This window comes from Chaetodon auriga, chromosome 3, assembly GCF_051107435.1.
Source record: "Chaetodon auriga isolate fChaAug3 chromosome 3, fChaAug3.hap1, whole genome shotgun sequence".
NCBI classification, from domain to species: Eukaryota; Metazoa; Chordata; class Actinopteri; order Chaetodontiformes; family Chaetodontidae; genus Chaetodon; species Chaetodon auriga.
Window position 1 is genome coordinate 783,178 of NC_135076.1, and position 17,163 is coordinate 800,340.

The following is a 17,163-nucleotide window of genomic DNA, read 5'->3' on the forward strand; positions in this document are numbered from 1 at the left end:
CTGTAAAGGTTCGTGCATTTTAGGTTCATCCTGAAATTTTACCCGTAAGGCGAATATCCCTAACTTTTTGTGAGTAATGTACATATATACATACATACAACACTCAAAACGCTTTTACAATACAATTCAGCATTAACCCATTCATACACTATGAGCAGTCACCATTCACTCACACAAACACACACTGATGACACAGCATCAGGAACAATTTGGGGTTCAGTATCTTGCCTAAGGAAACTTCGACATGTAGACTGCAGGCCAGGGATCAAACCACAAACTTACTGATAAGTGGACGATTGCTCTACCTCCTGTTGCAGTTGCACCAGAAGAGATCAGAAATTAGTAATCAGTGTGTTACCTTCTGCAAGGCGGCGTTCATGTCCAAAGTAAATCCTTGTGGCTGAGCTGTGGATGCAGGGTAGAGGAAGCTGGGGAAGGCTGACTTCATTTCCCCCTATCACACTCTGAAAAACACACACAGTTATTTGTCTGTCAACTTATTTTTTTTTTTATCTTTACCGATTTTATTATTTTAATATAATCTATCTATATGGAGTGCTATAATGATAGGTACATTTTCAAATGTGACACTGTTACTGTGTTTTTTAAATTACTTCTTACATCATTCTTACAAAATAATGACTTGCATCTACAATGTTGTCCAAAAGTAAGCTTTCAATACCATTCACCTCATCCTCCCCTATGGTGGCTGCTAAAACCATGAAAAAAATGAAAGGCCGCTCTAGAGCCAGTGTATGGTTTGTACATTCTGGACAACTGTAGAAACATGGCAGTGCAACATGGCAGACTCCATGAAAGAGGACCTGCTCCTTCTGTCATTCTTCTGGCTCATTCAAAGGTTACAAAAACACAGTGCTTCATATTTCAGATTATACACTAGTAAAAAAATTGTGAAAATTATATTCAATTTCTCAATGTCATTATTATTAATTCAATTGTGTAGTTACTGATCAGCACAATGTAGTCCCTATACTGTACAGTCAGCACTTTTAGTCTAGAGACATGATTACAAACTGTAGTTGCCTTGTAAACATAGAGATACTCTCTGAGAAAGGCGCCCTGCTGTGCGGCCGTCTGCCTGCTGTCATTAGTCAGGATCTGTCTGAAAGCTGTTACAGCATTCTCTGGTTGGCGAAGCGTGAAGGATTGACGGCCGATTGTGAAGTTGATATGGTCCTCTGCCAAAGACCAGCCCCTCTCCTTGTACACCTGCATTGCTTGGCAGTAACACCGCAGAGCGTGCCTCCTCTACACGAAAAGAAAGTTGAAAGGGTGAGGGATAGGAAAAAGCAGAGTTTTTGAGTTAGTATACATACTGCAAAGGTGAAAAATAAGAAAAAAAAAACAAAAAAACAAAAATTGTATTTGACTTAACTAAGGAAGTTCAAATCAACAAAACTCAATTTAACACCACATGCACATAGGTATGCTGACATTCTCTATTGGCTGACAAAAGGCGACTGCCTAAATAAGTCCTTTAATGAGCAGACTAAGTCTAGGGTGAACCATATTTCTCATTGGGGCATCTCTGTTTCTCACCTAAAACAGGTAAGGGTGTGATAAATTAGCAGTGATGGTCAAAAGGCTCACCTGTCCAGCTTTGCTGAAACGATGACCAGCAAGAATCATATGGAAAGCAAACTTGCGTACCATTGGGTTACGCATATTAATAAAGCAGTGGGCAGCCTGTTCCAACAGCAGAGCACTGCGCAGGTCAGAGTCCTGGACAAGAAAGTGAAATCAAGGTCTAAGCAGAATTACCCACTGCAATATTATTTGATTGAGTCCATTTCTTAATGTGTAGTAACTATGAATTAATCCATCCACATAAAAACATAAGATAGTTTATTGAGTTACTTGGGTCTCTAGATTCACAACATTAAACTGGTGGGAACAACAGCTTCCACCATACTCTAGTCATTAATCTTTGAAAGTTGCATTTACAATCTGTGTTCGGTGCATGATGTGACCAATTTTGTACATGGCATACTGTGTCCATGATATAAGAGATATAAAACTTCTCATTTTGACATCACTGCAAAACAGCCTACATAATGGACTATTGAGAGAAAAGCAAAAAAAAAGTAATTAGTAAAAATTTTGTTTATCACACAAGTAAACACAATTTATCACAGTCTTACCTGTGTATCTACTGGAGTATGGAGTACACATGTCCTTATTATTCTGAAAGTGGAGTTAAATGTGCAGTGCACCTGGGACATGTATAGATGGACAACAGGACTGAAAATAAAGTGGGTTTCCTCACCTCGCTGGTCATCTTAATTAGGAGCGTTGCAGCCTCTGAGTATTTGCCCTGACTCTTAAGTATCTCAGCACTGAGTAAAGCACAACGCTCAGCCAGCACCATGTTCCTGTAGAGGGCAGAGGGAAAAGGTGTTGTCAGAAGAAAAAATGTTAGCATGTTGGACAAAAGCCACAGACACTGCCACTGCCTAACCTGAAATTAAATTGAGACAGCCAACAGATAAAAATGATGTGTGTAATAAGATGTAATTAGGTATACTGTAATTAATTAGGTCATACTTGCAGACATCTCTGTATGTCTGTATTGCGGTGTCCATGTAGTGTGCTGGATACGGTCTGGGAGCTCCAGCCTGCAGAAAGGCAGACACTGCAGCCATTTCCTACAGATGATGTCAGGATCAATGGATGGAACATGACGACGGAGTAATCAACAAAGAAATGGAGAGATAGAAAGAGGGATTGAGGAAAATTAATTCATGATTATGAGCATGCAGGAGTCAAAGTACGATTACGGTGACTTTTGAAAGAAGAGAGAACAGCTCAATCCATTCAAGGGTTTTGCTGTTGTAGCCTTATTTGGTCTGGTATGAGCACTAATTTGGACTTAATGGCTGCCCCCTATTGTACGGACACAACTTTTCCTTGCCAAAAAAAAAAAAAAAAGTCACCAAGCTTCCAGAGATTTGGTGACATGGTGACTACTGTGGTCTATGTGACTGCCCACACTATAATTTAACAAAGTCAGTTCAAGAAATGTATTATACCATCCTCTTCTGTCTGATGACTAACTACCGACCAAACTGTGGAACACTTTTACTTCAGCATGACACATTTGGCATTATTTTTTTTCCCCAGACAGTTCCGCCTAGTCCTGCCCTACTCCGTTGTGATTGACTGACATTTGTTGCTTTCACACATTTTTCTGATTGAATGCCAGCTATGTAGTGTGTCTGGAGCCTTGTTTTTACAACATAAAACATCTGTAATTTGTCACACTTCAACTGGGTTTGAACTAATTGTATGTAGAAGGCACAGTTTCATTGAGTGACTACAGTTAGGTGGTCAGAATTAGATACCTGGGGTCATATTCACAAATAGCATGAGAATACTCTAAGAGAACACCTAACTTAGCCTAACATTCTAACAAGGAGTCATAGCTTAGGGGTGATTTAGGAAAACTGTCAGAGCAACTTTGAGCAAGGAAGGGACAGAAACTTTCACCTTAGTGAGGAGGTGTGGTTGACCCTGTTGGTACGTATGACGCATTCTTTTAAAAGTGTAATTGGATGATCAATAAAAGAAAAAGAGAGAGAGAAATAAAACTGCACTCCTAGTGATAATGGGCATGGAATGGACAGGGGACTAATAACGCTATAATTATGACTACTATTTGACCCAATGGCAATCTCTGCTGAATAAATTGTAAACCATGCTTTAGAACCTGTTTCCAAAAAACTTGTGACACTGTTCAAAATGTAAATAGTAACAGAATGTGATGATTTGCAAAACACTAAAACACCATGTTTAAGTGAATATAGCACAAAGACAACATATCAAATGTTGAAACTGAGAAACTTCATTGTTTTTGAAAATCATATCGTTGTTGAAAATTTGATGCCAACACGTTTCAAAAAAGTTGGGATAGTGTCATGTTTACTACTCTGGTGCATCACCTCTTCTTTTAACAACACTCTGCAAGCATTTGAAAACTGAGGAGACCAATTGCGGCCATTTTGAAAGTAGGATGTTCTCCCATTTTGCTTGATGTATAATTTAATCTGCTCAACCATTCAGGGTCTCCTTTGTCGTATTTTACATTTCAAAATGCACAAAACATTTTCAATGGGTGACAAGTCAGGACTGCAGGCACGCTAGTCCAGCAACTAGAGTCTTTTATTCCAGAGCCATACTGTTGGCTCTGTATGTACATACATGCAGAATGTGGTTTGACATTGTCTTGCTGAAACAAGGAAGGCCTTCCCTGAAAAAGACTTTGTCTACTTGGCAGCATAAGTTGCTCCAAAACCAGTATATATTGTTGAGCATTAATGGTGCCTTTGTAAATGCACAGGTTACCCATGCTATGTGCACTAATACACCCCCATACCATCACAGATGCTGGCTTCTGAACTGTGCACTGATAAGAAGCCGGATGGTCCCTCTCCTCATCAGCCCGGAGGACATGTCATCCATGATTTGCTGAAGTTTTCCACTTCACCTCAGTCCATCTTAAATGAGCTTGGACCAGAGAGTTTCAACTTGCATTTGTGGATGCATCAATAAACTGTGTTCACAGACAATGGTTTCTGGGAGTGTTCCTGAGCCGATGCAGTGATCTCTGTGTCTGTTTTCAATGCAATGTCATCTGAGGGCCTGAAAATTACGGCCATCAGGTATTGGTTTTTGGTCTTGTCCCTTGCATACAGAAATTTCTTCTGATTCTCTGAATCTTATAATGAAATTATGAACTGCAATGAAATCACCCCCCAATCTTTGCAATTTTACATTAAGAAACATTATTTCTAAATTGTTCCACTATTTGCCAGGACAGTCTGACAGAGTGGTGAAGCCCTCCCTATCTTTACTTCAGAAATATGTTACTAACCTGTTGCTGGTTTACCTGATTAACTGAGATGTTCCAACGGGTGTTTTCTTTTAGTATTTTACAACGTTTCCAGTCTTTTGTTGCACAGTCCCAACTTTTTCAAACATGCTGCTTTAAATGAGGGTAATTTTCAAAAAACAATGACATTTTTCAGTTTTGACACTTGCTATTTCGTCTTTGTGCTATTTTCAATTAAATATGGGGTTGCAATGTTTACATGCATGCAAATCACAACAGTGTGTTTCTATTTTCATTTTACAGATTGTCCCAACTTTTTGTAAACAGGTTTGTAAAAGTAGAATACAAAAGTTGAAAACGCAGGCCTACTTGCGCAGTAACCTATTCACATGCTGACAGTTGTTGTCATTTTGTTGTCATTCAGTGTTTGGACAATATTTCTCCTATCTCATTGTCTTTCTGTCATTTTCTCCTCTGCTTAAGAAACTCTTAAGCCAGTTAAAAGCCCTCCTCCCTACTCCTTACAGTTTTTCACTTCAGGAGCTCTCTTGAGGGTTAACATTCTTTGTGAATAACTTGTATCTTACTGTATCTAGACTTAATTGTACATGACAATTCTTGGAAAACATCATTATTCTAAGAACTGTCTTAAAATTTCGTCACTAAGACCAATACGTACATCACTTGGGAGAGATAGTATAAACATTCTGGATCTATTTAGGTTTTGTTAACAGATGCCATGAGGCATTGACATGTTATTAGTTTCTCCATGGGTGTTGTGTTCTAGGGCCTCTTGGAAGAAAGTGTTAGTCTACAAAATTATATTGTTTTTTCATCACTGAAAAAACTAATTGCTTTTTTGTATTTATTAATTGCCTCACCGGCTAGATCAGACGGTCTAACCATCTCATGTTCCTCTGATTTATACATTAATAATAATGGGTGGGGTTGGGTGGGACTTGTGTCCACAGGTAGCATTTTATCAGGACATGCTGAGTCACCGCATACTAGCCAACCACAGCACAGTAGGGCTTTTAGAGAGATCGGTTGTTGACACCAGGCTTCCTCTAACAGCTTTAAGGTTTGGATTGGGGAATCAATGCACATGGTCCTCATGAGGACAGATAAGCTGCGTTTCAACCAAGCAGTTAGTTTCAGTTCAGTTCAGCTCAGTTCATTATATATTTACACTACATATATCTTGTTGAAAGAAAGGTGTATGTGAGTGCATGTGTTCTCACCAGTGCTCCTGCAGCATACAGCATGGCCTGGTCTGACAGGAAGTCTTTCTTGGCAGTGTGGTAACAGCTGTAGGCAAGCTCATAGTGCTGAACCAAGAAGCACAGGTCTGCCATCTTCCTGATCTGCAGCTCAGGGGCTTCTGGGGGATATCTGACGTCATAGATGATAGAAGATCGAACCAATAATGTATATAGTGTATACGGTGTAACATGATGCTAAAGTAAAAATGTATGGGAGACCTTTTGAAGTCTCATGTGAAGTGTGACAGGGGAGTGGTGCTGGTGAGCTTACAGAGGGCCACACGTGCTCCTTGGCTCACTGATGCCTTTCTCTGGAACTTTCCCTCCACCAAACCACTTCTTGGTCGCAGTGAACAGAGATCGACTCAGACCTTTTCTGGAGACCAGCTGTGGACAGAGAATAATATCATGTATCTCAATGCTGAAAGGATGTTGGCGGGTGTACTGCTAAACAACACCAGTCCAGCTGAGAACTGCGCAACTGGGTGTGTGCAAATTTGCAAAAACTGTATTTGAATTAATATTTGCATGCATCTCTTAATGCACACACTAGTCTCTAAATGTGTCGCAGATTTGTACATGTGTTAAAGAATCTGGACATCTGTTGTAAAAAAAACAAAACAAAAAAACAATGTAAATAACATTGCGTGAAAAGTGAAAACAGTAAGTATTGAAATTCAATTAGCTGGAAAAAACAATAGACAATTCTTCTGCTCCACTTGAGTACTCCTCTCAATTGTCGTTTCACATGTGACTTTTGCTATGCCTAAAATTTTTAAACATGGGTGGCAACCTGTCTTAAACTTCAGGTTTTCTTCACCCTGAACTGAGGTTTACAGACTTCACTGCCATGCTGATCCTTCTCAATAAAGAACTTCTACTGCCAAGGCGAAGGAAAAAAATCAATGATGGCTGAGTGCCATAGAGCCGTAAATGTCACTTTGGTGCTCGTAATTGCTCTAATAACAAGTACAAACAGGCATACAAACATTGTCAGTGCAACCTGAAGATCTGTAATGTTTTTGTGTTGCTAGAAATTGCTTAAGGCACCATATTCTCTAAAATACACTTTTTCATAGTTTTTCAACAAAAATGTGTGGTATGTTGAGAGACTCCTAAAACAAGACAAAGACTATCCTCTCTTTTTTGCTTGCTCCACCTTCAAGAAAATGTGTGTTCCAAAATGCCAGTCATTTGCCTCCTCATCTGACGTCTTATAGGGCTTAGCACCGTGTCTTCCAGCTATGTGACCTTCAGGCCCACTGAATACATAGTGAATCTACTTCATGGTCGCCATTGTTACTTAAGTGTTAAAACAACTAAAGTTCCATGCCAAACATGCCAGTTTCTCTGTTGTTGGTTGCAAAAAAGACTCAAAGTCTTTATCTAGTACATCTGAGGATGTCAAGACCCAGTGGATTAATTGCATTTGTTGAATTGAAATGTCATGGAAATGTCCCCACAACCCTGGAAAACTGTGCGTATGCACTTTTCTCAAAGGGTGCTTGGTAAACAAGGGCTTGAATGGTACAAGCTCAATGATGAATAAATATTGGCTGTCCGTAACAACTTAAAATATGAAAGCTGTAAATTCTGCCACCTTCATGTTGTATATTTTATGTTTACTGTGTATTTTGTATGTTAGACTGTTGTTTGTTTGGCTAATGTGGCTGTGCACAATCCTCATTTGTGTTCTGTTGCTGCTTGCTTGTCTACAAGGAATAAAATGTCATTATTAACAGGGAATACAAGTGCCAGCAGCCTGCATGTTTAACTATATATGAGCCAGATTAATTGTCAGTGAATGCATGCCTTGACAGCATGTCTGCTCCAAAATGTATGCTGACAAATGAATCTGCAGGAATTTTGTTTACAAGTTCACGTGGCAGAGAATTCAATATTGGTTAAAACAAATCACAATTCATTAATGAGATTTTAAAAAAAAAATCACAAGATCCTATGATTTTTGAACAGGTTGCAACAGTTTGATATTTGTATTTGTTGAACAAGATTTGAAAAGTGTCCAAAACCACAGCCTATATGTGCTGATCCTATCTATTTCAAGTGGTTGCCTTTATCAAACAGACATTCCGAGATTAGTGAACATATTCACAAACAGGTGTATGCATTCACAGATTTGTGTACACACTGACAAATCTGAATGCGCATTTAGAGACTCTTGTGCATATTCACATTTCTGAGTTACTCTCCACATACAACACAAATAATGCTGCCAGAATAATAGTCCCCTGATCATAATATGCTCCTTGGGGTTACTGAACCCTAAGGTTCAGAAGTTGTGGGGCAAAACGTGCAGTGCTATATTACTGGCCTCATAGTGGCACCACTGCTCCCAAACCACATCAAAAATTAATCACTTATTCCTTGATAGTTTTTTTTTTTTGATATCCCCGAACAAACAGACAGACAAACAAAACAGACAAAAACAACTGAAAATATATAAAGGTACAAAAAAAATAAAATAAAAAAATAAATAAAGCGAAAAAATAAAGTGTAAAAATGTAATGTATAATTTGTATATTTACTGATATTATACACCCAGTTGGTGATTTATTAGGATTATCTAGCTGAAACTAATGTAGTCTAATAGAGCAGTTTCAACAAATCTTAATGAAGGTTCTAATGCTGAGTTTTTGTTGGAACTGTTCAAGAGCATTGATCCAACTACATGGTTGTTTAGGAGACTGCAGTTTGTGGTGTTCTTGGACTGTATCACATTACACTGACAGGTCTTTCAATTATTTTGTCTACTGCTTTACAACCCTGATTAAGAAAGTGTTGGGATATTGTGGAAAATGTAAACAAAAACAAAATGCAAACATTTGCAAATAAAGTGTGTTTGCAAACGATCTACAGTGTTTCAGCATTCCCATAGTAATATCTACAATACATCATGTGTTACACTAAGTGGTGTACCTCGCACTATCCTTGCTTGTTAATGACTAGGCCTTTTGAGGATGCCTCTTTAATACCCAATCATGACACTATCTCCTGATACCAAGTAACCTGCTTAACCTTGGTGTCTCATCCCACAACTTTCTCAGTCTTTTCTTGCCCCTTTCCCAACTTGTTTGAATTGTGCTGCTGGCATAAAATTCAGAATAACTATATATTAATGAGGTTTTACATTGAATACATTTTCTTTGTGTTGTTTTTAATTGAGTGTATGTCAAAAAGGATAAGCAAATTATCACTTTCACAAAATCAGTTTTTTTTAATCAGGGCTGTATATCAATGACAGTAGGTTAAATAACAGAAGCACCTCCCTGAATGCTATAATTGAATCAATACCTCAACTCTGAATATTGGTTTAATCTGTCATTCAGTGATTTATTTTTACAATTACAATTTTTGTTAGTTACAAGTTAGCTATATCACAAAATATTGTGTTCTATGTCTATGTCTGTGGATCATTTTGGACATCATGGAGAAGATGGAATTTAATAAATTTTTGAGTTTGAGCAGTGTGTCGATTCAGTCTTAATGCTCATTTATCACAATCAAAATTTGTTAAAAATTGTCAAAGCTTGGGAGATGTACCTGGTCGTTGAGCTGTCTGATGTTCTTCTCTATGTGTGGAAGCAAGCCTCTGAAGGTAAACTCTTGAATGAACTGTCTGATGTGGTCATGGTCATTCAGGGTCAGACATGCCCCGTGGCTCCCTGCGCCCCCTGCCAGACTCTCTGGATCTCTTGCACCTTTCTTCAGGTCAGTGCTGACAGCACTGAGGGTGTGCAGGCTCCCCGAGCTGCTTGGTGTATCCAGCTGAAGAGGATGGCTTTCCAGGGTGTTGGATGCTCCATCTAGTAGGAAACAGTGTCAAAGCTCTCACTCACGGCAAAGTGTCCTTTACTCATTAGTAATTTTATCAGAGCTTTTATTTGTTGCAGAAACCAAACCAACCTGTGCAGACAAATCAGAGGATATAACAGATATCCGTTTGCCCTCAACTTGATAGCCAGTCAGGTAAAAATCAAAAAGCCTTCAGCATCGTATCAGCCAAGAAATATTAAAAGCTTTTTACCACAGTCAGGATTGCTTTAGATTTTATTTCTTGTGGTCACTGACTCAAAAGAGCACCTTTGTTGGGTGACTGCGACTTTCAGAAATGTATCAAAGTAAAAGCATATGGCAATTTTTACTTTTTCTGAGATAAATGATGCATTACATCATAATATTATATGTACAATATTTTGTTAGGGTTGCTTTGTTTGTCACTGTGTGTGTCTCAGAATCCATACAACATAAAAGCCTGCTTATATGACTTCACTTAAAATTTTTTGTTAGTTCAAAAGATCGCTATTGGTTGTCTAATGAGAGGAAACTAAAGTTATTAACATTAAGGAGTTGTTGAATTAACTGACCTTTTTCTGCTGAATAATGGCAGTCCACTTCAGGTGCACGGATATTGTTCGCAACGGCAGCACTGTTCACAGTTGGAGCTACCTCATCAAGCATATCCTGCAATAATGGTCACCATGTTAACATCAGGCACATTTTGGACAGATGACAAAACAGACTAATCTTCTGGCTGATTCATGTGTTGTGGACTCTCACAACCCTGCCATTACTGTTGTGACAGAGTCAAATTGAACACAACTTTATTGACAACCGCAGCACAGATTGGGCTCACAATCACCCCTACAATTGATGAAGGTAATTAGTATGTATCTTAGTCAGACTGACATCGGTAACGGACAGCTCATCCCACCCCCTGTATGAGACAGTAGGGGGCTTAAGCAGGTCCTTCAATAACAGACTACTGCATCCAGTCTGTAAGAAAGAACACTACCGCAGCTGTCAGACATTTTAACTCCAGCATCATGTAATGTAGCACTGTGCTGATGCTGTCTTTCTCAATTCTACATCATGAAACCGCTTTTCATTTGCACTACTGTTATCAACGTTAATATGTGATCACATTATCCATTTCATCTGGTGCAATTTCTAAGTTGTATATTTCTCTCAACTGTGCAATAACACTATTTATTATCCATATTGGCAACAGTAATTTATTAGGTACACCTGTTCAATTGCTAGTGAACACAAATAGCTACTGTGCCAATCACAAGGCAGCTCAATGCATTTAGGCATGTAGACGTGGTCAAGACAACTTGCTGAAGTTCAAACCAAGCACCAGAATGGGGAAGAAACAGGATTTAAGTGACTTTGATTGTGGCGTGTTGGTGTCAGACGGGCAGGTCTGACTATTTCAGAAACTGTGGGATTCTCACACACAACCATTTCTAGGGAGAATGGTCCGAAAAAGAGAAAATATCCAGTGAGCAGCAGTTGTGTGGACGAAAATGCCTTGTTGACGGCAGAGGTCAGAAGAGAATGAGCAGACTGGTTCGAGATGATAGAAAGGGCGGAATGACCAAAAATGTGTATCAGGGTATTTTTCAAAATTATAATGGTTTCACGGTATATATGACGTTTTTTTTTTCTTTCATCTGGAAGACAGGTGTTTTAACACAGGTATGTTCAGGCGCTCATTTGGACAGAGTACCGTTATCCAAGCATATGGAGAAGGTCCTCAGTTGAAAACACGTTTTCAGCCTTTTTTTCTGCTTGCTATTGTTCTTATCTCTTATAAAAGGCTGAAATGATAAAAAAAAAATAATGAGGGGCAGTTCAAATTCACCATAGTAACACCAATGACGATCCAGAAGGAAGTTAACCCAGAGATATCCCAGAGAGTATATCGCATGAAGAGCACTCCGTCCACTCTAGAAACCCTCTCTTCTTTATGTAAACAACCAGAACCTTCATGATTGATCTCAAACCAATGCATAGTCACAATAGGAGAAATTAGCAGCATTTCTCTGAGCTGAAATATAACTTTTGACCACAAAACAGTAAAGGTAAGACATACTTTATGATTTAGCAAAGTTTTTTTCCTGCTACTGTTTGGCTGCTAGCTCGCCAAGTTTCCGTCGCACAGTGAGGAGGCAGACATCTTCGTTATCATCAGACTCTCTCCTTTCATATGATACCAGGCTTGTGTCGTTTGCGTGAAGTGGTGAAATGAGCAGACGCTCTTTTCCTCTACGCTATTTTCGTCTTTTGCTACATGTGCATATAATTTATTGCTGCATGAATTATGTTTCGTTTGCCTTTCTAATAGAAAGGCAACAGTAACTCAAATAACCATTCGTTAGAACCAAGGTATGCAAAATACCATCTCTGAACGCACAACACGTCAAACCTTGAAGCAGGGCTACAGCAGCAGAAGACCACACCGGGTGCCACTCCTGTCAGCTAAGAACAGGAAACTGAGGCTACAATTCGCACACTGCAGCAACTGCGTGATGCTATCATGTCAATATGGACCAGAATCTCTGAGCATTGTTTCCAACACCTTGTCGAAAGTATGCCATGAAGAATTAAGGCAGTTCTGAAGGCAAAAGGGAACCCAGTACTAGCAAGGTATACCTAATAAAGCGAGTCAGTGAGTGTATATTGTGCATATTCATAGTCTTAGTATTTCTGAAGTGCAATACAACATATGACATTAGTAGTTTCTCATAAGAATACTGTAATAGTACTTTATAGCAGTAGGATATTTATGGCATTTACTAGTTTTTATACTCTGTTCAATATGTAATGTACATATACATAGTTGTTTCTGTACACTTTTTATTTCGACCTCTTTATGCCACTGTGCTTGCTCTTTGTAATACTTGCTGCTGAATTTCCTCGGTGTGGGATCAATAAAGTCTTATCTTATCTGGAAGTTTCTTCAGTCAAAACACAAGTGTAAAATAAGCTATGACATTTATTAATCAACAAACTTGAAATGTCTGGTTTCTTGTATTGCCATTGCATGAAATGAGCAATTAAAAACAAATCCTTTGCTGCAGGCGAGCACGGGGAAACTACAGGTACACTTCTGGACAGGCTGACTTTCCAGTTCACCACTGACCCTGCTCACTCAATTTTCTTTCTGTTTTTTCCCCCAAAAGTTGAACTTTTCTGTTGCTGTAGCTGATAACGCTGGGTCATGGTCATTCATTACATGTGGAGGAAGCTACAGTGTTTACCTGGTTATGCAGATTGTTCTTGTGCAGGTATTGACTCCAGGGATCTGGAATCTGGTCATCGTCTTCAGCTGAGAAGGTACGAGTGTTAATTTTCAACAGATAGCAGCCCTGAGAACCATACCTCTGTTTCATATCCTCATACATCATATCTGCCCTGGAGAGAAGGAGAACACTGGTCAGACACAAAACAGCTGGCTTTAACTAAAACTTCATCAATATGACAGCATGATCCATCTTTGCAAACTTGTCTATAGTAGTTCTGGGTTTTAAACATTGGAGAATGTTGACCAGATGCCTGAATACTGACAATCTTCAATAATGTTTCCTTTTCTCTAATCATGCATTCATGCCTTTTCAATTAAGAAACATTTAAAAAAAAAATCACAAAAAACACAACGCTAAAAGTCAAGTTATTCATAGAAAAAAAAATAGTTCAGTAATGTCACCTATTTTCACCCCAACCTACCAACACTGCAACCAAGAAAATAATGCTCATTTTTCACAACCTTAGATGATGTAATGGTATCTTGTGACACACTCTAAATCTATGCATACTGGTAGTAAAGCTTCTTTCAGTACCTCTGTTCATCTCCTTCGCTCATGTCATGCAGTAACACATAGTACTTGAGTGTGTTGGGGATAAACCACTTGGGACTAGTGTATTCTCCACTATGCTGAATCCTGTGCTGCTCCTGAGAAAGCTTGAGGAACTGCTCCACAGGGACTGTCTCAGTGGAAGACACTACCAGCAGGCCTGTCAGTTTCAGGATGTCAAGGACACCACTACAAACAATTTGGATTCATCAAAAAGTACAGATACACTAAATCACAGGAGGGTCTATGAGAGAAGACTACTTATACTACGACAACTATTACTAGTATTACTACGACTACAACCACTAATATTAACAACAACAACAACAACAACAATAATAATACTAATAATAATGATGATGATGATGATGATGATGATGATAATAACAACATATAATCATATGTCCTGAATATAAAGAAAAAACATTACATTATGTAATTAAGTTGGAATTTCATGGGGCCTTAAGAACTTCTCCTCAGCGGTTTGAAGTGGCCGTGATTCTGTTGGGAAAAGGTGATGTTGTGTATTTCTGTGCACCAATCATATGAATCAAATCTGATGACATTTGGGATTATTATCTTATTATTTAATTAGAGACATATTCAAAATTGAAACCAAATTTTCAGGGGCTTCAAGGTGACAGGCTTGATATGATGTGCTTAAAAGTTAACCAGGGAGATTCTGACTACTGTTCACTACTTTTTACCTCTAACGACATACATGTAGTAAAACTCCTACTCCTTACTACTCAAAATTTCCATTTTTGATGTTATTAAATAACACACACTCAGTGGTGTATTTGAACAGAGTCTGTTAACTGTTAACTGCTTAACCTGACTACAATATTAAGAAATGATCAGACCATAAGCTGTTGACTTTTTCATGACAAGTGGCCAGAATTGTGTGCTGTTGCAAGGATACAGGCAAGATAGTGATTGAGGAATTCATGGTCAGAGGCAGGCATGGACTGCAGGAAGTTCTCCCTGTAGGTTTCAAACCAGGGCGTGGTAGCTAGAAACACAAAGACAAAATGAGAGGATTTCATCAGGATTTTCAATAGACACCAATAAGCCATTGTCTTATACTATGTTTTTCCTTGTTTACCAGATAATGATTAAAAACGATTGCTTTCAGTTTATGGTTTTGGTGTTACAATGCATATGTTGTGTTGCATATGTTAAGCAACTGTATCATATTTTAATCAAGATAACACAATGTGGGCTGCTAAATAAGATGTAGGAATTTTCCTCTTAAAGTCACTATGTATAATTGCTTTTTCTATTAATTTTAAATGTCAATTTTTTCTTTGTTGAGAAATTACAATCCCATTAAAAATTGGTGCCATCGATGCCTTACTTTCAGCCCATTTATCTCCACGTCAAAGGGTCAGATCTGTAAGTCATTCTGTAATTTATCAACAGGATGTGCAGTAACACATTTTAAAACACAATGGCTTTAATTAAAAAAAAAAATCATCATTCAATCATCATCCCGCAGAAATTCATGAAATGTTTAGATGATATGCACCAGGAAAGTGGTTTTTCATGATCATTTTTCAAAAATACTTAAGTTACTACTTGCATTATGCTTATGCTTCCCCCATGATAACTGAAAGCATGCAAGGGGCTTTGCTATCCAGAACCTCTAATAAGAGTTTAGGCGATATTAAGTCCAGTGGACTTGGAAAATGGAATCATAAGTGAGATGTTTTCAGTTAATTCTTGAATAGTAATTTCATTAAAAAAAATGCAAATAATGCACCTGAGGAAAAGAAGTCACATACAGAAGTGGAGGAGTGAATCTTTGATCAAATGTCATTCATCTTGTTTATAAAAAAGGCTAAAAACCACACACACTTGAGGCAATAGGGACATCTGGAGAAACAGTGTTGACTAGACAATCAATGGTCTTAAATAAGAACCTAGGTTTGTGCTGGTGCAACCAATCGCCTTCAGAAGTCATATAATTAATTAAATTCAACACACCCGCATCCAATTTAATCTGTATATGAAAATCTTCTGTGAAGGTCTCAAGAGTTTGTGAGAGAACATTACCAAATAAAAAGCATCATGACGACTAATGAGCTCACTAACCTGTTCAAGTTGCAAAGAAGTACAAAGCAGGGCTAGGTTCCAAAAATATATCCCAAGTTTTCAATATCTCATGGAGTACCATTAAATCCATCATTAGAAAATGCTTTTTTGGCTTAATGTTTGGTTGCATGTTGTGTTAATCTAATGGTAAAGAACCCAATAAAATCAATTTGAATTCCAGGTTACAATGATGCAAAACAGTGTTAATTTTGACAAGAATTTTAAATTTAGTTTAAGTCTTAGTTGCTAACTGAAAATAATTTTAAATTTCATTTTAGTCTTAGTCTCTTATTGAAAATAATATTACATTTAGTTTTAGTCTTGGTCGCTTTCTGACAATAATATTAAATTTAGTTTTAGTCTTAGTTGCTTCCTGAAAATAATATTAAATTTAGGTTTACTCATCGTCGCTTGACTGAAAATTGTAGTTGGTTTAAGTCATATTTTAGTCTTTTATTTTATTTTGGTCAAGATTTTTGTATAATTTTAGTCAAATGTTTTTGTCAGAATTTTCTCAGTTTTATGATACTGTAATTGATTTTGAACTATGCATTTAGTCAGTAGGCTGAGAATGTGTTACTGACTTACCATACTTTTATAAATCACATAACACTGAATGCCAAAAGTGTGCTAGATTAAGTGCAATAAAACAATTATGTTTCCTCACTAGTGATGTGTCAGTCGCGAACGAAACGGCTCTCAGAGCCAGCTCTTTGAAGTGCACGATCGGAGTCGGTTCCTGCCTGCGAGCCGGAGCGGGAGCCGCTTTGGGGTTTTTTTTGTTTGTTTTTTTTCTCGACTTTTTTTACGTTCAAGCTGCACGTGATTTGTCACCTACATGATGTGTGGTGGCTTCTGTGTGTGTGTGTGTGTGTGTGTGTGTGTGTGTGTGTGTGTGTGCGCCCCGATACTAAAGAATCATGTCTGTGTTCAATGCAGGGCCGTCTGAGGGCCCGAAAGTCTTGTTGAAAGTCTTACCACACTTTGATTATTGTTCGGTAGTATGGTCCAACTCAAAAGGAAATAATTTTAACAGGTTACAGATAGCAAAGAACAAGCAGTTCACATGGCACTATTGTACTGTTTGAATTATTGTGTTGTTTTGTCTCAGTTTTTTTTTTTACCATTTAAATCGGTAAATACCATATGGACTATGGAAACAAACTTTATAGGTTTTGGTCCTTTCCCTATTGACAACAATAGCGAAAAATAGAACAATGCCAGCCCATGACTTTACAGCATTTATGTACATAGTCAAAGCTTCCATAGGGATTAATCTTGCAGTTACAATGTCCAAGGT

General features: G+C 38.1%; 1 protein-coding gene across 2 annotated transcripts in view; it reads right to left on the minus strand.

Annotated features, from left to right (window-relative positions):
* Window positions 1-17,163, minus strand: part of trappc8 (trafficking protein particle complex subunit 8) — a 60,146-nt gene that overhangs the window by 33,708 nt on the left and 9,275 nt on the right. Inside the window, exons 3-14 of one of the 2 annotated variants that reach the window (XM_076727301.1) lie at window positions 14,692-14,781; window positions 13,755-13,929; window positions 13,176-13,329; window positions 10,497-10,593; window positions 9,673-9,935; window positions 6,383-6,498; window positions 6,091-6,241; window positions 2,566-2,666; window positions 2,288-2,393; window positions 1,612-1,743; window positions 1,045-1,269; window positions 359-464 (exon numbers count right to left, since the gene is read on the minus strand). In XM_076727301.1, the coding sequence (XP_076583416.1) occupies window positions 359-464; window positions 1,045-1,269; window positions 1,612-1,743; window positions 2,288-2,393; window positions 2,566-2,666; window positions 6,091-6,241; window positions 6,383-6,498; window positions 9,673-9,935; window positions 10,497-10,593; window positions 13,176-13,329; window positions 13,755-13,929; window positions 14,692-14,781 (1,716 nt within the window). The remainder of the gene's footprint in view (window positions 1-358; window positions 465-1,044; window positions 1,270-1,611; window positions 1,744-2,287; window positions 2,394-2,565; window positions 2,667-6,090; window positions 6,242-6,382; window positions 6,499-9,672; window positions 9,936-10,496; window positions 10,594-13,175; window positions 13,330-13,754; window positions 13,930-14,691; window positions 14,782-17,163) is intronic. The other variant, XM_076727302.1, reaches the window with a different exon arrangement.